This window comes from Lonchura striata, chromosome 25 (genome assembly GCF_046129695.1).
Source record: "Lonchura striata isolate bLonStr1 chromosome 25, bLonStr1.mat, whole genome shotgun sequence".
NCBI classification, from domain to species: Eukaryota; Metazoa; Chordata; class Aves; order Passeriformes; family Estrildidae; genus Lonchura; species Lonchura striata.
The window spans coordinates 1,339,311-1,365,607 of NC_134627.1; the positions used below are offsets into that span (position 1 = coordinate 1,339,311).

The 26,297-nt window shown below is 49.4% G+C and overlaps 1 protein-coding gene across 1 annotated transcript in view; it reads right to left on the reverse strand.

Annotated features, from left to right (window-relative positions):
- Positions 1-2,021: 2,021 nt before the first annotated feature.
- The window catches only part of CRHR1 (corticotropin releasing hormone receptor 1), a 30,648-nt gene continuing 6,372 nt past the window's right edge, over positions 2,022-26,297 (reverse strand). Inside the window, exons 2-13 of the mRNA XM_021542298.3 lie at positions 24,156-24,240; positions 13,619-13,738; positions 12,388-12,473; positions 11,310-11,416; positions 10,850-10,970; positions 10,232-10,385; positions 9,934-9,994; positions 8,499-8,571; positions 7,389-7,474; positions 5,862-5,997; positions 5,629-5,670; positions 2,022-4,968 (exon numbers count right to left, since the gene is read on the reverse strand). Of these exons, the coding sequence (XP_021397973.1) occupies positions 4,828-4,968; positions 5,629-5,670; positions 5,862-5,997; positions 7,389-7,474; positions 8,499-8,571; positions 9,934-9,994; positions 10,232-10,385; positions 10,850-10,970; positions 11,310-11,416; positions 12,388-12,473; positions 13,619-13,738; positions 24,156-24,240 (1,212 nt within the window). The 3' untranslated portion in view covers positions 2,022-4,827. The remainder of the gene's footprint in view (positions 4,969-5,628; positions 5,671-5,861; positions 5,998-7,388; positions 7,475-8,498; positions 8,572-9,933; positions 9,995-10,231; positions 10,386-10,849; positions 10,971-11,309; positions 11,417-12,387; positions 12,474-13,618; positions 13,739-24,155; positions 24,241-26,297) is intronic.

Genomic DNA, 26,297 nt, shown 5'->3' on the forward strand with positions numbered 1-26,297 from the left:
TCTGTCAGGATGGTGCTCAGCCAGCAGAGTCCAGTATTTCCCAAAATCCATAGCAAATCTGTGCCTCAGTTTCCACACTAGCAGGAGGCTCAGCAACAGATTTCAGCAGCCTAAAAATAACTTTCCCATGGAAAATTTTGCCTGACAGGGAGGAGGGGAGGGCCAGGGATCTCAGCCATGGTGCTTGCAGAGGCTCTCCTGGGAGCAGGTGGTTAGGGACTGAAACCTTTTCCAAGCAACCCTGGAAAACCTGGACAGTCCTTGGTGTCCTCTGGATGAGGGTGCCTTCTGGGAGGATGGACTCAGCTGTGGGTGAGCCCACGAATTCCTGGTTGTGGGGTTAACCCATCCCTGCTCTGTGCAGGTGTCAATTCAGCAGGCTGTGTGATCACACACCTCTGCTGCCTTCAGTACGGCCCAGCGGCTTCTCAAGCATCCTTCTCTCCATGGCTGAGCACGTGAGCCTCTCCCATGGAATCACTTGTGTCTCTGATCTTTAGTTTTCCTCCAAATTGGAAAAATATGTCCCTTTGAAATTTTCATGAGGGTGGCAGAGCTGTCTGTCTCCTACCACCATCATGTGTGTCTGAGAGCCATTTAACTGCAACTATGGTGACAAATATCAGTGTGAGGCTCATGCTGGAGAGAGCAGTGAAGGAGGGGGCATTGAAATGAAAGGATTAAATATTTACTTTGGAGTTTAGCATGTTCAAAGGACAACACATCACAGATGAGAGGCATCTTGGGGTGGACAGTGATGAAAGCCACAACTGAACCCACTGGGCTGTAAAACTGCCACAAGATTTCCTGTCCCTCCCAAGCTCCCCCCCCTTACCTGCCTGGTAAGGTACAGCAGAGCAGGGTTCAACATCCAGGAATGGCCCAAAGCTGTGGGCCACCAGACAGATATGTGTTGTTTGAGGAAGGGGAATGACAGCTCCACTTTGCTTTAAATACCAGCCATAAACCCTGTGATTTATGTCCCATGTAACTGGGAGGTCCTGGCTCTGGCAGTGGGGATATTTGCAAAGGGCAGCCTAGTTGGAAGGTGGAATGAAGGCACAGATCCTCCATAGGATGAAGAAGCTTCATGAGCTTCTCTCTGCCTCCATTCAGGCTCCGGAAGGTAGGTTTTCTCCATTGCTGGACCTTTGTTTGCTGGGGATATATATCAGGGCACCCAAACTTTGACCCCGTGTGGTGGGGCTGAGGGTGGGAAGTGACTCCAGGACTGGCAGCAACCTTCATGGTGGGTTTAATGTATCAACCAAATAAACAAGCTAACTAAAAATCCATCTCAGTGTGCTGTAGAAGCTCCTGTGTATCATCCCACTGGGATATTCCATAGCACCACCAGATCCCATCCTTGGACTCCCATTTTGCTTTTCCCAGCCCTGAAAGGTACCAGGATAATGTAAAGGGTTAACACAGGAAGATCCCAAGAGGCTTCAGCCTTGTCAAGAGCATTAATCTCAGAGTTACTTGATAAGTTTAAATACAATCACATAATCAGCAGGAACCCATAATTATTATTTATGTGCATGGTGCTTACTAAATTACAGTGCTTTCCAAGGCTCTGTGTGATGAACAAATTAATTCTGCATGAGAAGAGCTTGACCAGAAATCTGTTTATGTCTGAATTTCACTAGTAAACATTGATGTATGAAATTAAAGTCGAGTTTAATTGGTCCTCCCTCCTGCTATGAAGCACATTACATTTTTATTCTGTATTAGCTCACCTGGCAAGGGGGAAAACCTGGAGGACTTTCTCCATCCCTGGTGGTACTTGTCTGGAAAACCTGTGTGGAATTCTCTTGGATGAGATGGTGTAGATACCTTTGTGGAGAGCCACCTCCATGCTCTGGGCACATGGAGTTGGGGTAGAAAGGAGACTAAAAGGCTTCTGGACCAGTGGGATGCTGAGCCCACTGCAGTGTGAGGATGATCCCATGGAAACTGGGGAGGGGCCATGCCAGGGTTGTCTTTTCCAAAAGATAAACATGCTCCAAAAGTCCTTGTAAGAGGAATTAAAGTATTTTTAATCAAACAAGACTGAGAATACACACTCCAGCTATGGAAATCAAAGTCACATCAGTTGGAGCAGACCACCAAGAAGAGAAAGAAAAACAGTGATATGAACACAGATGCTTCTGTTTGGGTTTCTTTCTTTGGTTTTTCAATTTCCAGCTTCTTTCCACCAAAAGACCTCACTTTAGAAAAGTCAAAATTGAACATGTAGCATGTCATTTTTTGGCAACATCACTTGCAGGGATGAGGAAAAGAAGCTCTCTGGGACATTTCCCCTTCTCCATTGCCAGCAGATCATTATTAGCTCCTGCCAAAGTACCCAACAGAGAAACCATGACACAGAAGATGCAAATCTACTCCTTGTAGAGTACTAGCAGAAAGTGTCCATAGAGCTGGCAGCTGCCCCTTTTCCCATTGCATAACTCATGGGGTCTTTTTCACAGCCATATTTTGAAGAAGGGGCAGGTTTTGGTACTGTTTGCAGTGGCTGAACTTGAACAAAGACTGAAACGTGCCCTATGTGCAGGGTATGGTCCCTGTTGTGGTCACTGTGTCATACTGGGAACTGTTGCTATTCCTAGCAGATTATTGGAGTCAATGGGATGTCTCCAGTTTTGCTGCACTGTAGACTTGCAGGTAGAAAATCAAATGGGAGGGAAGTGGGAGGAATTTGCTCCAAACTACTGAAATTCACAAATGAAGAAAGAACCCAGAGTTTTTTTTTCTTATGCTTCTCTTTAAATAAAAAGATGCAAGATTTTATTCCTGTCTGGTGGTATATCCTGAGGAAATCACAAAATACTGCAATTTCAAAGATGCTTAAATCTCCCCAGGGCAGGAAACATTTATGCCTGTTCTTTATAGCCAGAAAACTGAGGCACAGAAATGTGAAGGGGCTCACACCACACCCTGTATGGCCCCAGTGGCAAAATCCCTGGGATGCAGAGGGCAGACAGCCCATAAACCTGCTGTAATCTGTCTCCTGCCTGCGTCCCCAGACCTTGTATGGGACAAGGAAAAGGTGGCTCCAAAGAGGTCAAGGCAAATCCACTTCTCTGCTCAGCTGCTTTTGGTGACCACATGGAAGAGGGCAATGAGCGAGGGGGAACTGGGGACAATCTGGAGTCCTGAGAATGGGGAGGGAGATGGGAAGGGAGGGAAGAGAGGGAAGGGAGGGAAGGGAGGAAAGGAGGCTGCTGCTCCTCCAAGGCACTTAACCCCAACATGGGGATGGTTTAGTCCCATCCCCTGCACAAGAGCAAGGAGCAGCTTTGACACTGGGCCCATCTACCCAGGTAAAACAGGGCAAGGAGGAGAGGGCAGAGCCAGGGCCTGTACCTGCCTTTGGGTGTAGCGATATCTGCCCCAGGACGGTTTGGGTGAATTGAGGCGAGAGATCTCTGAAGGCTGCTCTTGGAGGATCAGGTTTATTGGGGATGCAGAAAGGTTCTGCCTCAAGCTGCCAGACGCAGCACGTGGCGAGGCTTAAGGAGATGGGGGAGGGGAGAGACAAAAAGATGCTCAAGGAGAGGGGGAGTTCTAAGAGGAGGGGAAGTTCCAAGAGAGGGGAGGAAGTTCCAAGAGAGGGGAAGAAGATCCAAGAGAGGGGAAGAAGATCCAAGAGGCTGTCCGGCCCCTCAGAGTCCCCTTTTCAAGGAGCTTCAAGGTGGGCTGGAACAAGGCTCGGGCCAATGGGGTTACAGGCACTTGATGTTTTAGGGGAGGGGTGTGGGGTGAACCATACATTTTGGGGGGTGAGATGGAACAGTCCACTTGACCCCTGGACCCATCTGTAGGCAGGGGCGTTGTCCAGCTAGCTGGGACGACTGTTTTATCTTGGCTATATTATTTATGAATAATTATATTTATCCATCCTCTGCAACATCTGGGGACCTCAGCCACCGCTCCACTGCAGGGCTTCCTCTCCTTTCCACCATCTGAGCAGGGACATGGAGTCAGCATGAGGTCCAGAGCTTTGCAGAGACCTGTGGGTCCATCTGGGATGAACCAGAGAATTTAACTAATTCCTGTGCTTCCCTCCAGATAAGCCAACTCTGTGTGGCTGTTCAGAGCCCCTAGGATCCATCCCCATGGGAGAAGGAGTTACCTCCCCTCTCCCACCCCACTGCTTTACCCCACCTTTGGTGTCAAGATGAGAAATGATCTAGTCAGACCAAGCAGCAGTTACAGGACACCAGGAGACACAGCAAGAGACAGGGGAAGGACTCAGCCCCAGTGCTGCAAAAACACAGCCACATGAAGCAATGTCTACAGTCATTCCAAGGCTCTCTATCCATCCCCTTCCAACACACAGGACTTTGACTCCTCTAGAGGGTTCCCCTGCCACCAGCAACATTCCAGCATGTGCTCACTGGAAGGCTGACCCAGCTTCCCAGGGAATTAGCCCCATAAGCTGTCCCAGCAATAACCTGGTTTCCTGTCACCTCAAAGCAGACAAACCTGATAAATCATGCCCAAACCTTGAGACATCATGCCCAGGATGGAGCTGGCAGAAAGACCCTGCAACCTCTCCAGGTCCTTCTGGCTCTTTCTGCCATGCCAGTAGGTCACACAGCTGCCAGGGAGATGACAAAGCAGCATCTCAGCTGTCCTGTCTTTCAGGCCTGCCCAGCACATGGAGCAGGAGCTGTGCAGGTGTCCCATGACCGAGTGGGTTCATACTCTCCTTGCGGGGCTGGGGCTGCCAGCAGGACCTGGTCTTGTGCCGTGCCCCCCTCCCAGGGGTTCCCCACGTCCCAGTGGAGACATCGGCTCCTGGTGTGGCCTCTGGCTCCCGGCTCAGACAGCCGTGGATTGCTTGATGCTGTGGAAGCTGACGCGGGTCGGGGAGGTGGGGATGGACATGGCCCTTGCCACGCGGGCACGGATGGAGTGCTTGTCCTGCCAGCGGTGCCACCGCTTCCGCACGGCCGATCGCACCTGGGCGAAATGAATGAGGGACATTTGGTTATCACACAGAGGCTGTTCAGAGGCACCAGCCATCCTTCTCCTCAGTCCTCCAGCCAGAAATGGATTAATGATATGTGATTTGCTAACAAAGCGGTTCATGAAGGGTAAACTTTCCTGAGTCAGCAAAGGTGTGAGAGCATTTGGAGGAGAGAGAGGAAAGAGCCCTATGGCCAAATATCTGGACCCAGGATTCACTTCTACTTTCAGCTCCTTTGCTTTCTGCTGTTTGTGTTTTGGGTCAGAGCCTGGGAGAGATCCTCATCCATGTGTAATCCACATGTGTATGGAGCTCACCCTGGAGAGGGATTTCTCTGGGATGGGGAGGACCCTTGGCTCTGCTGCACCAAATCACACAGGTGCACCATGAGAGCATCTGTTCTTGGGGGTGGATTTTCCTCCTCCAGAGGAGGAGACAGACAGCAGCCATTCCTTTATCAGCAAATTCTGGGGCTGAAGATGTAGCTAGGGCTGGAGGTGAAGCACTGACTCTGATCACCGAAGACCTTCAGGTGGAGAATTAGGGACCAACACCCTCCAAGCCCTGTGCAGCAGTAGAGCCTTTTGCTGAACTTGTCTGCTTGCAAGGAAGGGTCTAGGCCCCCACGAAAAACCCCAGCCCACTCTGCTCACCTCACTGTTCAGGAAGCAGTAGAAGACAGAGACGAAGAAGCCCTGGAAGGAGACAAGCAGCAGAATCACAGCCAACAGGTACCCCTGAGCCAGGAGCTTTGGAACAGTTCTGGGGTTTGGGGATGTCTGGTTTTGGGAGGGGGCAGAAGTGGGATGAGGCATCAGCCAGGATGGGCTCCTCCACATCCCTTGGTGAGAGGACTGGGATGGAAGACAGTGTGGAGGACCATTACCTGGAAAGACTCCAGAAAGGAGTTGAAGTAGATGAAGACTATCCTGGAGATCTCATCCTCCCCGGGGTTGACAAAGAACAGCATGTAGGTGATCCCCAGCAAGGGCAGCAGCACCAGTGTAGCTTTGACTGCTTTCCTAGGGAGAAAATAGGGACCTGAGCTGCTACAGTGCAGCCCTGGGCACAAGGACTCTGCCCATCCCACTTCCAGCACCAGCATGGCTTGGACTGGTCTGCTGGGACTTGACAACCAGTGGCTAGGGGAGGTGGAGCCAAGTTGGGCTGTTTTCCAGTGCAGTTCCCAAGGGACTGGGATGGTTTGAGCACTGGGCCCCTGCTCTGCTTCTTCAGCCAGAAAAGGGCAGTGGAGAGCAGAGGCCTGACCTTGAGCTGGCATGGAATGATTGCTTGGCTGATCTACAGCGCAATTAAAAAGGAATTAAGGAGGGTATAATAATTCACACCCTTCAACGTGAGTTTGTGGAAACCTAACTTCAGGTAATTAATTTGATATCTTGATGGGATTAAAAGTACAGTTTGTGAAAAGTCATAGTGCTGATACAGAGAGTGTGAGAAGGATAGGGGCTTGGCATCTTATTCCTTTGGATCAGGGGACAAGAACAATGCCAATTCATTACTTTTTGCTTAAAAATCCTGTTAATGGACAGATTCCAACAGATGGTCATCCCTGGAGGGTCTGAGCTGGGCAGAGAGGGGGTCTGGGACCTGTTTTGCATCTCTGATTTAGAGGAAAGAATAATAATCCCTGACACAAATGGGCTGATGCCATGGAGGAGCTGGAAGGAACCAAGTACAGGAGTTGGAAAACTACAGTACAGCACATTCACTGGTGTAGCTTTCCCAAGAATAGAACCAGAATTTTTCCTTTCTCAGCTGAAAAAGCCACCTTCCACCTCAAACCAGCTTCTCTTGACCTGGCACACAGCAAGATTCCCCAATTCCTGCCCACAAAATGATCCAGACAGAGGCAGTGATGACACCCAAAGTGTCTTCTTTTCCAGGTACTCTAGGGAGCTGCTCTAACCATGCACCTCTTATGTTGTCTGCAAAATACTCCCCAACAGGCAAAGAGGGGTTAAATCTTCCTGCCTTGTGTTGTGGGAGTACTGTCTTCTTCTTTACAAGGAGGTGTTGTAGTGGCATCGATTCATCAGCTTCCTCAGCTTTTGCTTTTCTGTCAAGCAGTGATTTAATTCTCACCTCTATGCCAGGATTTACAGCTCCCAGCCTGGAGAGCTCATCAGGTCCCACCAGAACAGGCTTTTGCAAAGAGACTCAAATCCCAAGGGTTCACTTCAAAGGCAGAAATAGACATCCACACTCTACATCACAAGGCTCTCCCTGGCCAGATTTAATGATCATGTGCCTCCAAAGAGCATTTGAGGTGCTCTTAGGTGTCTGTCCATGCTCCCATCCCCTTGCTACCTGGCTAATGGGGCTGTTCCCATCCCCACTAATCATGAGAGAACCCAGTTCCTAGGTTGGCTTCCAGCAGGGTCACTCTTACCTGTACTGGATTGTCTCTGACGTGGTTGAAGCTCGGAGCTTCGTCATGAGGATTCGGACAATGTTGAATAGAAAGATGAAGTTGATCTGGGAGGAACATATGGTTAGTGTCTGCTCCCTCAGTATTTCCTCCCATTTCTTTTACAATGGGTGGGAAGGGGGAGCCAGGGGAAATGGGGATGTTTCCTCTTGAACCTGATCTATTGCCTTCCGTGCACCATGAGAGGATGTCTGCCTTTTGTAAAAACACTTGAACAATAAGATTTAGGAGTTTGGTCATGGGATCGGGGCAGCAGGGCATGCCAAAAGATTGCCAAGAAAGGACAAGTGCTAGAGGAATGGTTGGAGGTGAAAAAGCAAAGGGAGAGGAAGAATCTAAGGCTGTCATCACATCCAGTGTCTGCCTGGTCGCTCTCTTGGCTGCCAAATTGCTACTGAGGGAATGGGAAGGAGTCATTGGAGGTGAACACAATTGGCAGGAATTAGTAGTGGCCTGGCTACCTGATGGGGAAATGGGAAGCAGGATCAATTATTCCATCATGCTGGTGATTTTTACTCCCTTGAGTTTTCTCAGCATTGGGCAAGGATGAAGGAATAGTTTTGGAACTTTGGCTTTCCCCCTGCAAACACAGGGTTGGACCCCCAGCTTTTGACCTGCCACCTCTGCTCTTCTTTGTCCCTCCCCAAAAGGCAAAGCCCCATCCACATGACCCTTGGATCAAGCACACCTACTCAGCTGGGGACCAGGAACAGAGAGGTGCAATCAGGATCAGGGAATGGAGTCAAGGATCCCAGGCTTCTTCAAATGCTTGGCAAAGCATCCACCCACACCCAAACAGTTCCACGGCAGGGATGGAGGGACCTACTGATGCATGTTGGAGTCTGCTGATGGGACACCCCTGTCAGAGTGAGGTTTCCAGGCTCCTTGGCACCCCAAGCCCAAAATTGCTCAAGGGGCAGTCTGGGTGAGGGCCAGTGCTGCTGTGGGGCAGCAGAACCAGCCCCAGAAGAGTGAAGCTAAAGGAGGGGGAAATACCCTGTACAGGAGCAGCTGTGTCCCACCTGCACACAGAAGGACTATTTAGCATGCAAAAGGTCACTTTGCTCTTACCAGAAGCACCAGGATCATGGGGCCTTGGTAAATGTAGTCAGTATAAACACCTGCTCGCTTCCCAAACCAGCATCTGCAAGTCAAGGACAGTGGTGTCAGGGACAAGCCTGACATGGGAATAACTTGAATAGACTCCTGTCCTTGTACAGTCTCTGTAAGTCACTGTCTGTGAGGTGAAAGCACTAAAACTCAAACTGCTGCAGCCATTGTGAAATAGCTTCCCTGGGAACTCAGTAAAAGGAGGTGCGTGTGGGCTTGTAGGAGTGTTTATGGGTGCCATATAGATGTGGGAGCTGGTTATTGCAGGACAAGCAGGGACACCCTCCTCACAAAGGAGGGACTGTCCCCACTCTGTTCTGCATGGGGGCAGCCTCACCTCGTACCCTGTGGGCAGTTTTGGCACAACAATGTAAAAAAGATCTGAAGCCATTAGAGAGCATCCAAAGGAGGGACATGAAGATAGGGAGCAGTCTGGAGGGGCCACATGAGAAGCAACTGAGGATATTTGTAATTTTTAGCTGTGGCAGAGGTGACTGAGTTTAGACTTCATCAGGGGCTGCAGCTCCTCCCCAGGGGCAGCCCCCATCTCTGCTCCCTGTGACAGGGGCAAGACCCAAGGAAATGGCCTGAGGTTGTGTCACAGGGGAATTTGGGATGGATATGATGAAAAGTTCTCCCCCCAGAGGGTTCTTGGGCACTGAACAGTCTCCCCAAGAAATGGTTACAGCCCCGAGGTTACCAGAGCTCCAGGAGCTTCTGGGTAATGCTCTCAGGGATGCACAGGGTGGGATTGTTGGGGTGTCTGTGCAGAGCCAGGAGTTGGACTGGATGTTCCGTGTGGGTTCCTTCCAGCTCAGGTTATTCCATGATTCTCCATAACCTCACACACAAGTCCAGGTCAGCTCTGTCCTCAGCAAACCCTGCAGGAACTCACTCAGGTGCATCCCTGTCCTGGGAGCACCTTGTCAGGGTTGTTCAATCAGTGCCTGTGTGAGTAGCACAGTACTTCTGTAGCCAGGAGGGAAAACTACCTCTGGAAAACAGAACAAGCTGCCATTCATCTCAATGGGCTCCTTTCAACTTCCCACTCTGGGATGAACTCTCAGGTACCTGTTAAGACCTTCATCAGCAGGTACCTGTGAAAATGGCTCAGGTGAGGGTAATTTAGATCTCTGCTGGTTAAATCCCAGCTCCCTTTAGTAAACCTATTGTAGGAAATCTGGTTTAATCTCTTTTCCCCCTTAAAAATCACATTTGCCTTTTGAGGAGAAACAAGCAGGACAGGGCTTGTGCTGCAGAGAGCTGAGATGTGGGATAAAAGAAAGAATGGAAAAATATTATCCTTTTTTTCTTCCCTGACAGAATTCCTGACACAACTGATCCCTGAGGATTTGGGACAGAAAGAAGAATAGAGGGTAAGAACAATCATGCTCACTTCTCATTGTCGTAGTAGAGCTTCCCAATGGCCCAGGCAACGATGATGGGAAAGGGGATACCTGCAGGGGAACACACAGGTGAGTCTCAGAAGTGCAAGGCTGCCACAAAACCACACCGTAACAGAGGATTTCTCACACACAAACCACCCAGTGAGATGAGGTGTCCATGCAAATCCCATCCTCCTGCTCCTTTTTGCAGCTCTTTGTGTGCAAGAAGAACTGGAGCAGAGGCTGGAGGGGGCATCACCCATCACTAAACCCTGGGTACTGCTAGGTGAGGGGAAACCTGGCACTCACACCAGCCGATGCAGATGAACATCCATTTGCGGAGCTTGTCCGTGGAGTATGTGAGCACGATGGCTGTGTGCAGGTAGCAACCCTCACCAAACATCCAGAAAAAGTTGGTGACATGGAAGTAATTGTAGGCAGCAGTGACCAAGCGGCACCAAACCTGTCAGGAGATGTGGAGCCTGTCGAGCTCTGTCACAGTGGTGCAAGCAATGCACGGAGCAGCACAGAGCCCGGCAGAGCAAGCAAATCCGTGTTTCTCATACAGACAACCAGCCACCAGCCAGCCCTATTTGTTCTCTGAAGTTGCTTTTGTAGCCACATCCTAGTGACTTCGAACTGAAAGAGAGTAGGTTTAGGGAAAACATTCTTCCCTGGCAAGGTGGTGAAGCCCTGGAACAGGTTGCCCAGAGCTGTGGCTGCTCCATGCCTGGAGTGTCCAAGGCCAGGTTGGATGGGGCTTGGAGCAACCTGGGATAGTGAAGACATCCCATGGAAGGGGGGTTGGAACTAAATGATCCTTAAGGTCCCTTCAGACCCAAACTACTTTGCGTTTCTGTGATCCTCAGGGTCCTCACACCCTCCAGCTGCTCAGGACTGGGCTCAGCCTGGAAGAGGTGCACCTACCACATTGCTCTCGTGCACCTCTGGGTTCATGGTGAGCTGGACCACGAACCATGTGGCATTGCGTAGGATGAAGGCTGTGATCAGGTTCCAGTGGATGATGTTTCTCAGGCACCGGATGCTCCTGGAGAGGGGTGGAACAAGGCACCATCAGAGGAGGGGGACTGGGCACAGTGCTGTGTGTAGAGCTGAGTGTCTCTGTTGGGACCACAAGGGTGACCTGCTTGGACCATGCCCTGGGTGAGGTGGGCACCAACAAGGTGGAAGGCACCAAGGAGGACCCTCTGCCTCCATAACTAGGTGCTTTAAAAAAGCAGCAAAAGAAAGACAACCCTGAGATAGGCAGGATCCCTCCAGCCTGGAGGGCAGTGGCTGTGGCAGAGTAGATGGCAAAGCACAGGAGCTGGATCCATCCCTGCCTGAGATGACCTTGCAGGAACACGGCAGCAGGTTTGTCACTCACCGCAGGCGCATGAAGAGGACAAAGGCCACGAGGAGGGCCCCCAGCGAAACACAGTGGCCCAGGTAGTTGATGATGACAGCGATGTGGTAATGCAGCTTGCTCTTCTTCTGGGAGTAGGGGAGATGGGCAGAGAGTCAACAGCAGCCCTGGTACTAACCCAAACCCACCTCCTCCACCACATCACCTTTGGCAGCTGCACTTCAAATTCTGGGCCCCTTTTCAGGAAGCCATTTGAGCTCACCCTGGGACAGGACAGTGGGAATGGAAGGAGATGGGGATAATGTGGGAAGGAGAGGCACCAGCCTGGTTTCACATCTCACTTGTACCAGAGCAGCTCACAGCTGGGACATCCTAAATGCTTTTCTGGGGAAACCCTGCTGGAACTCAGTTGAGCTCACTAGAATCTTATATTTCAGTTCATTTCCCATTGCCCTGGGGGCAACTGAGAGGCTAGAATGAATTTGGGCAGAGGAAAGTGTGAAAGATAATTGAATTAATTGATCACTCCTGCTGTTAGGCACTCATCTAATCGGTAAATAAGCAATTAAGTGAGTGAAAAAAACATTCCTGGCAAGAGATATCAGCATCTTAAATACCAGAGTTGATATCAACCACAAATTAAAAACTCGTATCACTTCTCCTCTGCTTCAAGGGGTGGCTTGACTTACTCGGGGACTTGATCCCCATTCTTTTATCTCTTTCAGCTTCCTAAATATATTTTTTATTTCACTGCCATCAGGGAAGGACAGGGTTTTCATTGAGTGCTGTGTGAGAAGGGAGCTGTAAGAAAGTGACAGGGCTGATATGTACCCAGAGGCCCTGGGGACCTCACCTTGGCAATCCTCTTGGATTTTTAATGGGGATGGAAATAGGCATGGCTTTATTTCTGATGGGGAATAAAAATACAGATCAAGAAGGAGTCATAATTGCCATGTGCAACTTTATCACTGGAATGCTCCTGCATGCTCAGCCCTCAGCTGCCATGGGCCATTCCTGGCCTGGATGCTGTTGCCTTTCAAAACTCCATCATCTGTCTCTCGGCCTCCTGCCAGGAGCGTAGGGACTCTCAAGCTCCTACCTCTTCACTGAGGATCTCCTGGCACTGGGAGTAGTTGACACGTGCTGCCCAGCTCCCGTTCGCGAGGCATTCTCTGTACCCATTATCTGAAAGAGAGAATGCCCATCCAAGAGTTAACAGAGCATGACGATAAGCACAAGCATGTGACCTAATGTCACTAATCAGGCCATGTCTGGCATCAGGCCAGGCCTGGCATCTTCTGCTTTGAAGGCAGCTCAGTTACTGCCTTGGTCAAAACTGCAGAACCAAAATCCTATTGGAATATTGGAATATTTCAGACCCACTCAAGAATTTTGGGTCTTCAACAGCTCTGCCCTTGGCACTGGGGGACACCAACACCTCCTCACCACCCACAGGGATGCAGCAGAAGCAGCACCAGTTGACTCTTCTTCCCTTTCATTCTGCTGTTTGCTTGGGTGATCATGTGCTAGCCCAGGCTCTCTGCTGAGACTGCAGCATGAAGTTTCACTTCGCTCTCTGAATTAGGAGCTTTTTTGCCTCCCAGCAAGGACAGTAGGTGTCAAGATTGATTGGGGAGGAATGGCCCAGGCACCCCAGAGAGTCTTGTCATTGGTGTCAGCAGTGGGGCAATGCCAGCACTGGGGTGAGACTGGGCTTCCATTAACAGGAAGCTGTGAGCCTCGTCAGAGTGATGGGGTGGGAAAGGGCTCAGAGACAGGCTCAAGTTGTGATTAATACAGAGAGCACCACAAAGCAGGAGCTGTGTGTCTGTGCCATCCTCCATGGCTGCAAGAATGTGCAGGATGGAAAAATCTATGTTTTTTTTTTTTGTGAGAAGCAAGGTATTTCTTTCATCAAAAGTAGCACTTGGGTGGTCAGAAACACAACCTTATGCTAGCAATGAGTTTGGGAACTTTTCATATTGCTACATCCTCTACTGCCAGCATGTCACTGGCAGGGACAGTGCAACCACCTGTGCCAGGAGAGGACAACATCCAAAGTCCCCCAGTCTTTGCTCAGCTGGGGTCTTCAGACCCCTGTACCACCTCCAAGGGCAGGGCAGGATTACTCCTCTGCCTGTGTCCCCAAGATGGGGACATCAGCCCTCTCCTCCTCCCAGGAGGACCTGCTTATAAAGCTGCTTCTCTGAAACGACCCTCCCTGAAATCTGGGGCCTTTATGGTTGATGAGCTTTGTTCCCAGAGGTGTATTGTCCCTTGTGTCCCAGAACCCTTGCCCGCTGTGTCCCCAGCAGTGCTGCCCCTCTTACTGGTGGTGTTGTACCGCACACCATAGAAGTACTCGGGGCAGGGCCGAGCCACCAGCTGCCCCACTGCGCTCCGGGGCCAGCATGTGCCGATCAGGTCCACCGAGGCGTTGCACTGGGGACCTGCAAGGACAAAGTGCACAGGGTTAGCAGAGGTGTGTGGGCCACCATGGGCCACTTCCAGGCTGTTGGAAGGTCAGGATTTGTGTGGAGAGCTGGGGCTGCTGCACCAGCTGATGGGTCACCACAAGCTCAGCCCCCAGAAAACCCTCGTGGCAGACACAAAATGGGGGCTGTGAAAGACTTGCAAGGGCTGCTTGAATCATCACGGCCATGACTTGTAGCAGTGGGAACAAAGCAACACAGACCCCTTTATGCATCCAAATGAGATTGCCTTATTGTAAAATCGGCCCCTTTTTATACCTTTAATTTCAACCTGACATAACTGAAACCAAACTGAGACCTAACAGAATTTAACAGAAAGAAGGCACCCACTGGCTGGCTCAGCTACCATGCTTCTGTCCATGCATCCTACCATCCAATCAGCCTCCTGCTCATACACTGTCCACGGGTGTTGCATTGTGTTATGGAGTTTGTTCAGTTGGTTAAGCGGTTTAATTCCGCACCCCCATGTAAGTGGTCCTGCCCTCCCTTGCCAATCCTCCTTTCCCTCCTCCCCTGAAATGTAGCCCTTCTGAGGACCCGCCCTAAGCCCGTCCATCACTCGGCAGCCCTTCCTTTCTTTCTGAAAGGTTCCATGCGGGACGTCGAGAGATAGGCCAGACATTCAGGTCTCCTCCTACCCTCTTTCCCCATTGGTGTTCCCTCATGTATGTTACCCTGATTTCCACAATCCTGTTTGGTCTCATTGGCTCACGTAGGGCCATCCCCTGGTTACCACTCACTGTTAAAAGCCTGTGTGAGAGGCTGCACGCTGCTCTTGTAGACTGTTTACCCTTCAACCCAGGTAGCTCTTCTGAGCTGCCAAATAAAGTTGGATTACAAACCCCTGCAGGAGATGACTCCTTGCCTTTGTCATCATTGCCAAGGTCTCCCTGGGGCTCAGGAATTCCGAACCCAAAGCCACTGTCCTTACCTCCTGAGGTTTGGGAAGGTGGCCAGTGCTGACCTCGGTGTCCAGCTGAGCCTGACAAGCATTTCCAGGACAGACACCGTGGCACACGGGTTCCTCCAGCAATCACCACCTCACTTCCAGCTGTCACTCAGCTGCCTCTCCCCTCACTCATGGCTGCCTCTCACCCCTCAGCCAGCTTCCAACCATGCAGCCTGCAGCTGTGCCTTTCCCACAGGGCCTTCCGGTGAGCATAAGCCTTAGCAACTTTCATAATTATGACCTCATATCCTGCAATGACTCTTACTCTGGTCATGTCTAAACTACTGGCTAAGCCCAGTTCTGGCACAAACTTAGTTTTACACCTGGTTTCTAAGTCCCCTGGCTCTGGTTTCCCAGCCCTGCTCCTTCCTTCAGCCATGATGTTGGCATCCAGCCCCACAACAGGCAATAAGTCAGACTTGCTCTTCCTCAGTGCTGTGTCCAGTCTGGTTCTAAGCCTCTCCAAGCATCTCACACCTCCTGGCTGCAAAATCTCCTTCCCAGCCATTCATGTTGGTCTCTTCCAGTCTTTCCTGGGTAGAAAACTCCAAAACTACAATTTCAGATTTCAAGGATTTGTAGGCTTTTCCCAGCTACACAAGTGTACTAATGTAGGCATTAGGTAGGCCACATTGCAGGCTTTTTAATGTATAATTTGTGTATATTTAGAACAACATGTACTGTAGCTAAATGTGTCCCTGCTTCATCTCACAGTGAGGTCGGAAGCAAAATGACTACAATATCCATATACTACAATCTCAGATAAGCAGGAAATGGGTGAACAGGAAATGCTGGAAGAGGCAGAGTTCAGTCCAAAACACTCCTTGGTACTGGAGATGTTTGTGCTGCTGGCACAGAGACAGAAATTGCCATTTCCTAATACAAAACACCCCAATTCACAGCTCCTTGGGCGTGAGAACACAGCGTTTCCCCTCCCCCTGGATTTGTGATTGTTATTTGAATGCCTTTCCCAAAAATTCCTATGGATGGAGCTGGATAAAGAGTGACCAGAGGAAAAAAAGCAAAATACTATTGATTATGATGATGAAGGTTTTTATGGAGGAATATTAGTTTTCATCAATTATCTGAAAAAATTGGCTACTTGTTATTTTACAATGTTCTCAGAGAAAATTTTCAGGATTTTCAGTGTCTTCAAATATCTTAGCAAGGAAAAACAGCTTCCAAGCATGTAAGCTGGGGAAGCATCAGAGCATAGTGAGTGTTACCTTCTGCCTCCCATAGCTTGTAGGAAGAAATTAATTTTAACAATGACCTTTGTTTTTAGCTTTGGTAATGTGTAGGGTTGCTGTGGCAACCTTCCCTTTAAGTTGTGTTTTAAGTCTGTATTTTGCAGGAAAGAAGGTGCCTTTTATCACATGTGTGTCTGTGCTTTTCTGCATCCATTTGAATTTACTGAGCTCCTTTGTTGTTTTGACCCAAATTTGACAGAGAAATAGAGGGTCACAGTTAAAAATTTTATGATAACATTCATCCTTGTAAGGAAAAAACAACCAGTAATTACTTGAACTACGGACAAAGTTAAATTGCAAGTGCTCTCCCTGTTAGCCGCTGAGGTGAGAAGCTGCATGAATGTCTGGGACAGGAAAAGCTTCACTTGGAATAATGCAGCACAGGAAAATGGAGCTTACACAGTACTAATGTCCCTGGCTGCTCTGCAGCTATCACAGCCTCTTACGGGGACTGGTAGGGCTGGGCACAAACTCCATTTTCTTTGCATACTCTTTTGCCTCAGTTCCCCTCCTGCATTTCAGGGTTTGTTTTGGGGGACGGACAGACATTGCTCAGGGAGGACAAATAGGAAGAGTGAGTAATTAAAAGTCAGCAGGGCCAGAGAGCGACAATGATGATACTCTCCACCAGTAAAACAAACCCACAGCAATGCCGTTAATAATCAACCCAAGAGAGATTAGTGGAAATGGTGTAGCCAGACAGAGGTACATCATTCTGTGATGTGTCTGCTTGAGGCTGGATTTAATATCTCCACCTTTCTCCAGGGCACTTGGTGGGATGCTGTTTGGCACTCCCGTTAGAGCATGACAGGATCCCACCAGATGCCAAACCCAGTGGGTCCCACCAGTCCCACCACAGAGAGGGTGCACTGGTATCACCAGGAGAAGCTAGAGAGTTCTTATAAAATAGGGAATGCTGGACAGGACAAACGCAGATCAAGCCAATATGGTTAATGCTATGTTCTCCGTTTATTGTTTATAAGATGGCAGTTTATATACACTTCAATATATTTTACAAATTGTGAACACACTATCATTGGCCAGCAAACATTGTTTGTCTTTGTCTTAAGGTGGCTAAAGTTTCACACTGCAGACCTATACTAATTCACACCCAGAAAGCCCATTACTTTGTGATCACACCTTAACATAATTTCTAACTGCGCCACAGGCTAATTCCTAACTGCGTCATAAATTTCAAAGGCCTCGCTGAGGCCCATATCTGAGGCCTTAGGCTGAGGGTTGCTCAACCTTCACTCTAAATATAAATCATGTCCTCTCTCTCTGAGAAATCTTGCTACAACCAGGAGCTCAGCCCTCGTTGTCCTATGGGTTGGGTTGATGCTGCGGGGTGACATTGGGGTCTGGGGCTTCCATCAGATGAGGAGACACTCAGCCAGGCTGTCGGATGCTCCTGGACCTCTCCCTGGGCTTCACCCCTGTGCTGCCACTGGCAGCATTTGGAACTCTGTCTCACCAGGTTTTCATCTAGTCAGTGGCCATAATATTTCTCCCAGGCTCACACTGAGAAAGGCTTAATGAAGAAAAACTGCAGAAAGCAGATGCTGCTCTTTTTGCTCTCTCCAGCATACAGAAAAGAGAAAAATCCCTCCTGATGGGGAAGTGATAAGTAAAGCAGTGAAGACAAAGAGTGCCACGAGGACTGCAAAATCCCTTTTGCCTAGCACAACTCCCTGCTCTAGCTCCCCCTTGAGTGGCTCCAAGCATTCAGAGCACTGTTTAGCATGGAAATGATATGTATCAATACTAAATGCTTCCCTGCCTGCTCCATGGCCCATCTGTGCTTGCAGGGGGACTAGTCTTCAGCTTCCGCACATGAGTGCTCCGGCTTCTCAGCTCCATTGGCAGCACGGGTTTGGTCTTTGCAGATCTACAGCATGGAAGGTCAGTGAATTTTCATACCTGCTCTCAATTCCCCTAATTTGGCTTCTGCCCACACAGAAACATGGTTGGAGCAGGAAGGAGCAGGTGCTACTTTGAGACAGGGAATGTGGCACAGGGGAGGTTGCTCCAATCCCTTTCCACCCTATTGCCTTTGAGTTGTGCTGCTCTGAAGCAATATAAAGCTTCTTCTGAAGAAAAAAAGCATCTGTCCAGGGACTTACACTGAGACAACTATATCACAATAACTGTCTCAGGATAACTGTAGCAATATTCCATCTGCTTCTAGAAAGCATTCTTCTCCAGTCTGTTCCCACTACTTGCAGAGACTTTCAAGATGTCTCTGAGCTAAAGCCACAGCGCCATGTGACACCTGGCAGGGTAAAGCTCCCCACTCCCAGATAATCTGCCAAAATATTTTGACCAAATGGAGGATGGAGCATATTTATCCTGGTCCAGCAGTAGCAGATGTGTGGCCACAGTGCTCTTGAGCTGGTGCCAGGAAGTCTGAAGTATTATCATACCATAAAGCCATTTCTGGGATGCTCTGAAGAGGACTAAAGCAAAGCATATAACTGTGCTGGTAAATGAATCCTGCTTTACACTGGGCAGGACTGTGCACCAGCACAATGTCCCAGTTTGCTGCTGTGCACAGACACAACTCTGAGGGCTGGAAGGGTGAAGCCTCTCTTCCCTTCTACAATGCAAAGGGGCCAGGAGAGATGATGGAAATTTGAACTACAGGCTCATTCCTGTGGCTGAGAGTGATGGGGTTATTTATCTACGGTGTCTCAAGAGCCTAACATCTGAAAGTTCTTAACTCATATCACTGTGCTGAGCTCTTCTTCAAGCATAATTATTTCTGTCCAGCCCTGATGTCCTCTGTGACCGCATTGCTGCTGCTGCCGAGGCATTATCAAGCCTCTGGTTCCCTGAGAGTGTCCCCTGTGTCTCTGCTGCAATATTTGCATTTGGCAATCAGGGCTTCATCTCCATATCTAATCAAAATAAAATTCACTGTGATGTCTGATACATCAACTGTGAAATTGCATAAAAACCTCTTTGTCCCTCCCAGGCAGCTCCACCAGATTGGTGAAGAAGAAAGACCCATATCACACCTTACTGCCCCAAAACAGGGTCCTTTTGGGAATGCTTTTACTTTCAGGTGCTGGGCTGCCAGGGAGGGGTGGCTGGGTCAAGCTGCAGAGTCACTCAGATGTTAAATGCTTGAGTAGCATCTTGGGGCATTGAGGGAAATGGCACTGGTAGACAATTTATATTAACATGGGGTAGAAATTGGGGTGGTGCAGCTATTTGCCTTCCCTCTGAGGAGGAGTCGATGCTCAGAATGGCTGGGAGCAGCTGTGGCTGCCTCAGAGTAGATCCTTGCTTACACTCTACCTCCAGCACTGCTTTCGGTGGCATGGGGGCTTCTATTTACCTCTGTAAGACTCCAGTCCTTAAAAACCCCCAGAAATCCTCCCAAGCACTCAAGTTTCATGATCCTTGGTGTAAAATAATTACCCAGGCAAATTAAGCATTATGATAGCTATGGGTCTTTGTAATTAATTTTTGACTTGTTGCTGTTCACTGTCACTGACTATCCCCTCGGGTCTTCGCTGCTGCTCTGGAGAAGAATAAATAAAAGACATCAACCTAACTTGTGCTATTGGTATCTGATGCATCTGCTCAGTATTGTCACTTATGATGATACATGTACAGATTTACAGCATATATATGTGTGTGTATATATATGTATATAATGTAGGGGGTTGTGTCTGGGGCTTATCTTGTTCTCCTGACATGAACCACGGGGTGTTTGGAGTTGTTTTATAACTAAGTGTGGCAGGAGGTTCTTTATTCCCTGGGGTTGGCTGGGATCTGGTGGTGGGTGAGTGAAACAACAAAGTTCTTCCCTGGCAGTTTTCCCAGCAGAGCCTTCTAGTTTGGCTACAACTGAACAGTCTCTGGCAGTAACTTCACTGCATCCAGTCCAAAGTACAGTTTAACTGCTGTAGCTGCTACTCACACTGGGACGTACTGGGACCCAGTTTCCTACTGGAAAACCTCTTCATCTTCCCTCCTCCACTACAATAAAGTCTATAAATATCAGCGAGTTGCTGTTGACATCCCTGTTTCGTACATGATGGAGCAGAATAGCCTTACTGACACCAGTATATATTTAAATCCACTGGGATTTTCCATATAAATGAGAATTTTGTTTCCCAAAACTACCCAATACCATGTCTCTCCCTCTAGTCCCTGCCTAGACTCATTGCTGCATCTTTAACCCTTGCTCAGCTCCTTATTAATATTTCTGCCTCTGTGGGAGAGATGCCAATGAGACTGAAAATAGTTGCTGATGTTAATTTGACCTTTATGAATTTAAATTCCAGACTCACCCCAGGGGAGTCAGTGAGTGAATGAGAGAGCAGTGGCACGTGGGCTGCTAGAGCAGTGTCAGTGCTTTGGGAGCTGAGCTGGAGTGGGTGGAAAGGCTCTTGGTCAAATTGTCACCCACTGCAAAAGGTGTTACCAACTTATCTGATAGTGCCTGTGAAGGATATATTCTCATCACTCACTGCTTCTTAGCCTAAGGAACAATTAGATTTGCCTTATTTAATGCAAAGCTACACTCCCTTTCCCCCTTGAAAAAACCTTCAGTTAAAAAAACACAGACATTTATTTTTTTTCTGCTTAGATTTGGTGTCATTTTTCTTTGCTTCAGGTGAACTGGCACTGGCATGAAACATTTCTTTCCTGACAAGGAATTTTCTGTGCTTCCCTCTCTCTCCTAAGCAGACACAGAGGCTTGAGGATACGAATTCCTCATGATAACAAGCTCAAAGAAGTGGATTGTGCATCCAGGACCAGAGGGGGGTGTGAGCAATTGGGTGGCAACTCCTTGGACTCATGCAGGCTTGAGAACTACAAATGGCAAAATAACCCTTTGAGAGTGCTCCAAGCTTGCACCACTTGAGTGCTTTCTGCTGAGCTGCTTTGGAAAAGCCTCATTATTAATTAGGAAGAAGGTTTCCCATCTTCTCAGATTCTCCTTTCCCTCCCCAGGGAAGCAGTCCTGCAGCTGCAGGGAATGCTTTGCTTCAGTGGATGAAATGACCTTGTCCCTCCCTGATGGACTTTGTGACAGGGCAAGAAGCAGCTGCACACAGATCCTGAGGAGTTGAAATCATCAGCCAGAGGAATCCATGGTCTGAGCCAGTCCATGGGCTGAGAGCCTTTGGGACAGCACCTATCCACGCCAGACAAGGGATGCTGATCCTCACTGTGTTCCTTGTCAAGCCTAATCTGAGACTTCCATGGCTTGCAGATGTTTGGGGGTGTAGCTGACCTGACTTCCCAAATGCACCACATTGACCTGTCCATATATCAGGAATATCAGTCCAGCCTGATATTCCTTCTTCACTGCTACTGTGGGAGGCAGCTTTCTGATGGAGCATCCAGCTGTGCCAGTGTGCCCTGTGTCCCAGTCCCAGCCAAAATCGGGGACTCACTGACAGGAATTTTTGATGGTACCTAGACTATCAAGTTGGAGCCTCACAATGAGCCTGAATTCCCAGGGATATCACCCTGCACTGGGGGCTCAAAGGAAGATGGGTAAAACCATGGAGATAAGATGTCAGCGCAAGGGGGCCCCCGGCCAGGTAGTAATTAGCATAGACTCCATGCATTTACAAAAGGCATTAATTATTATTTATTAAGAAACCCATTGCTTTTTTATACCCTAGTTCGCTACAGGTGGACCTAATTGGTCCTTAAAACACCATCACCACTGGCTAATTAAGAAACCACCCTTTGATAAACAAATCTCCATAACACATTCTACATGTTCACAATACCAGGTGCAGCAAGCGAAGATAAGAATTTTTTCTCATTCTTTTCTCTGCTCTTCTCACAGCCTTTCCCAGAACGATGCCTGGGAAAGGTCTGTTTCTCTCTGTGGCCAGAGAGCTGCTGCCACAATAAGAGGGCAGGACAGGAGAGCTCTGTGAGGCTCAGGTGTTCCATGTCCTGGGATGAGAGTTTGCATCACCTGCAGCCCCTCAGCCTAGACAGCATTACCCCAGTGTGCCTCTACCCTCCACACAACTGCTGTGGTAGAGACTTTTCCAGCTCAGTGCACATGCCTAGAGAGTGCTGGCACCCTGGTGACATCACTGTCCAGCTACATATCGTCTTTAAAACTGAGACATTAAGGGACTGGTAACCCAGGAGAGGAGGAGAGCCCATGGTGGGCTGTGTTTTGGAGGAGGGATGCTGCACAAAGGCATGAGGCAGTACCTGTCCATGCATCCAGCAGATCCCCTGATGAGCCACGTGCTGTGAGACTGCTGGGCTTGTGCTATCAGCATGTGTCATTTCCCAAGGGTTGTGAAGGCATTAACAAATTAAGTCTCAGGGCCCTGCTGCAATTCTCATTAGCATCACCCTAACAACTCTTCGTGTTAAATAGCTCAAATCAAAGTTTCCAGTTTAGTAAATATCCCTCCATAGGAATTGCTGTCTCCATCAGGCAGGGCCTAAATGAACCCCAAGGACCAGGACTCGTGCTGAATTCCACTTCCCAAACAGACTTAAGACAATTTCACTTCTGTCTCTTGTTCTAAGTCCCCTCCTCCAGCTGGAAGTGGCTCTCACATGTGCCAGCCTCATCCAAATGAGTTGCTCAGGAATTGCAGGTTGCATGTGTAGAAACAATAGACAATTTGCAAATCTGAAGCCTCACAGTCTCCCCTCTGCCGGTGAGATGGACATTGAGGTGCACTAAATCCTGACTGTAATCATACTGAGAAATCCCCACTGAGCAAAGCCCAATCCCTGCAGAAAGCAGCGCTCAGTGCTTGAGGATGGTGGTGATTCCAGGGCAATCAATCAGCAAACCACAGCAGAAATTCTCCCACCTTTCTGACCTCTCCTTTGGGCTTCAGAGGTTCCAGCAGTGGGTGGAAAAGGCCATGATCTGGGCATGGGGATTCTCTAGGACCTGCCTGCTGCCCTGGGTCGGGATTTATCACAACTTAACATGGCCAAGGACAGGCCCTCGCTGAGCAGATGAAACCTTCAGGGAGCAAAGCACATGAGTGATGACCAAGTTTCTTGTCTGACCAGACATCCAAGCAGTGCCATTCCACAGACAGCTTTTGATGTCCTCTGGCTTTCTGCCTCCACCTCGTGGGCTTGGGAAGCTTCTTTCAGGTCAAGGTAGCCTAAACTTGGCCAGACACTGGATTAGCTGGTGGCAAGATGGGATTTGTTAAAAAGGAGGTGTTAATGGGTGGTGGGCAGCCATTCCTCAGCTCTGGGTCCCCATGACCATCCCTCAGTGCCCAGTCCTATGGTCATTCCTCAGTGTCCAGTCTTGTGGCCACCTGTCAGTGCCCAGTCCTGTGGCCATCCATCACCCTGACAAAGAGTTCCTTGGTGTGTGCTTTGATTCTCACTCAGTCATGGAAAATCAACACTGCAGCATCCCAGAGCTGGGGAGGACTTTTCTCCTTGTCCCTGTGAGCTCCACTCCTCACACTTCTCACTTCTCCTCCCCCAAAACCTGTCAGTGAACCAGACCTGTCACTGCTGAGGTGACATCCAAGTCACATCCTGAATATAGGCCAAAAGCCAGTTTTGGCACAAGCTCTGACCTGATTGGATCAAACCCATGTACAATGCTGAGCAGGGCTGTACATGACTCTGCTGCTCCCACCCATCAGGGTTGAGCCCGCCCTGGCCATAGTCATGTCCCCAGAGGCTCTTTGTGACTGGTGGCCTCCCAAATGCTCAATGGTACCTCTGTAGAAGTGCTGGGGGCAAAAGTTGGCTGAGCCCAGAGCCATGGTGGCCACACTGCACTGGTGACGTGGTCCCCACAAAAAGTCAAAACCTCCAGTCATCATCTCTGGGCAGGGGGATAGTAGAGGAGGGTGGACAGAGAGGCCAAAGTCCTGGTGTCCCTGGGCATGGCATGGAACAGGCAGCCAGCCCTGATGTCTCTTTGTCCATCTCTGCCTCTGCCCAACAGACATTTATTTTCTCTATTTTCATCTCCTGAGATCTGCACCTTCCACCTGCCTCCTCTGTCATCCTGCAAGGAGGCTGCAGCAGCACCAGCAGAGGGCTGCGATGCAGCATCGGCGTGTCCCACCTCCCAAGAAAGGATCCATGCATCAGCAGATGAGTCCGGAGACACCCCTGACACCCTCTTCCAAGCACTGGACCCCTGGGAGGTGGCTCGAACGGGCTGGGGCTGGGGGACACTCACCAGTGTGGTTGGTGACGGGTGGCAGGCTCTCGCAGTACTGCTCCTGGATGGAAGCTGCAACCGGGCTATCCCAGAGGAGAAATGCCTGGATGGGGAGAGAGCAGACGGGGTGGGGTTATGTGTGCAATATGCTGCTTCCCCATCCCGAAATGCCTCCTTGGGTCAGATCTGAGCTTGCCCATGTCTGGGTGGGCACCACCCCCAAAGCTTGGGCACCACCCCCAAAGCTTGCACAGTGGACATGTACCATTTACAGGATGGCTTCCTAGGGAAGCTGTGCTTATCTGAGCCGAAGGCTGGGGGACCCAGTGATCCTCTCCTGCCTCAAATATCCCCCTCAGCAAACCCTCCTGCAGCCCCTGCTGAATCATGGAACCTCTGCTATTTATCATTTTAATTAACACTTTTGGGTTTACTATCTTTCAATCCTGAGAGCAGACAGGGGAAACATGATGAGCCTGACACTACGCTTGGATTTTCAATCCCTTACTGAAATCACAGCCTTGTAAGCTGTCAGTGGAAAGATGTTCATATACATCCTTAAGGAGATCTGATCCATGGACAACCAGCTCTGGCTAAAGCCTTTTTTTTTTTTCAGGAAAATTGTCAGCAAACACCAACATTCCCATTGAGACAGAAAGCCCTGACCACAATCTACCCAGCTCTGCTAAAACTCTGCACAAGGAGCAATTTTGGAAGAATGATTATTGAATTTTTGTGCCTTTGAAGGAGTTTGGGGAAACTAAAAGTGAGAAAGGCAATTGCCAGGATGAAGGGATTGCAAAGATGGCAGAGGGATGGTGCTGTCATCTCCTTCCCTCATGTGGCACAGCTCACCACGGTGCCACATGAGGGAAGGAGAGGACCTGATATTTTGCAGAAAAGGGTGACACAGGCTCATCCCCTCTCCTCCACCAGCACTAATGGTGGATGAGGCTCAACTCCACTTCTTTCACCTTCAGCGACTGACCAAAGCCCCTGGAGAAAAGTCACTGATTAAATGACAGAGCTGCGTCCCAGAAGACATCACATACAGATCCCCTGAGAAACAGCCCTGAGCCTGAAGGCAGGAAGGGCTGCACCTCTCCTGCATGCAGGCAAGCTCCCAGCTCCTCAGGGACAACCTTATCTGCCTTGCCCATCAGCCAGGCTGATTCCTGGTGCCTGACCCCCCTTCCTGAGTGCCATTTACCTCCCAAACTGCTCTGAACACAGAGAAGACATTCCTCCTCTTGTCCTTGAGCCATAGAAACACTGTCTGCCCTTGCTGGCATACCCAGCCATCCTCCTGCTGTACCAAGGCATTAACAGGATTTATTCAGACACAGAGACAAGCTCAGGACCCACTTGCTCTTTTCCAAACAACTATTTACTGCCTTGGGAAGCTGGTTTTGACAGCAAGAGTGATGTCAGGCAGATGTATAAATGGAGCTGAGAATAGCTGCCTTGTTGTGACTGATCCAGATGGCACAGAGGATCTGGCAGCTCAGCCCTGCCCTGGTGCAAGAGCTGTTTGGAGCTCCTGGGTGCTGGTCTTACAGAAGCCCAGCACCTCCTGAGTCTGCTTTCAGAAAGCTGAGACCACTCAAACTCCAGATAGGGAGGAATCTTGGTGCAGGGAGTCTGCTCCCCTCTGTGTTGATGCCCATAGCTGGTGGTCACCACACCTGGTGGCTCTTGGCATTGGCAGCTGGGACAGAAGGGTTCTGCCCAAAAGATGTCTGGGATGGTTTGTCTATCTGAATAGGCTTTCAAGTGTTAATTGGATGTGTTTCTCCTAATCCCAGCCTGTTCCAGCCTGGTAGTGCCCATTCTCCTTCCAGACACAGAGAGAGGTCTTGGCACTGAGCAACACATGGACCAAGCCAGAGACAGAGAGGGGTGTGGATGGAGTAGTCACTGGCTCTTTGCAGGCTTTGTAAATGAGCTGAAACAGCTACAGAAGGAAGAAATAAAGGAAAAAAAGGATCCCCAAAACAGAACTAATACTAAGAGCTTTTTTAACAGGCTCTGAGTCTTTTACTGCTATGTGGCCATAGCTCTTGATAGAGGCAGAGTTTTGTCCCAATCCTGTCAGCATTTTAAGGGGAATAAACAGGCATGGTGGCAGCTGCAGGGGGATTTGCCCCAGTGAAAAAAATT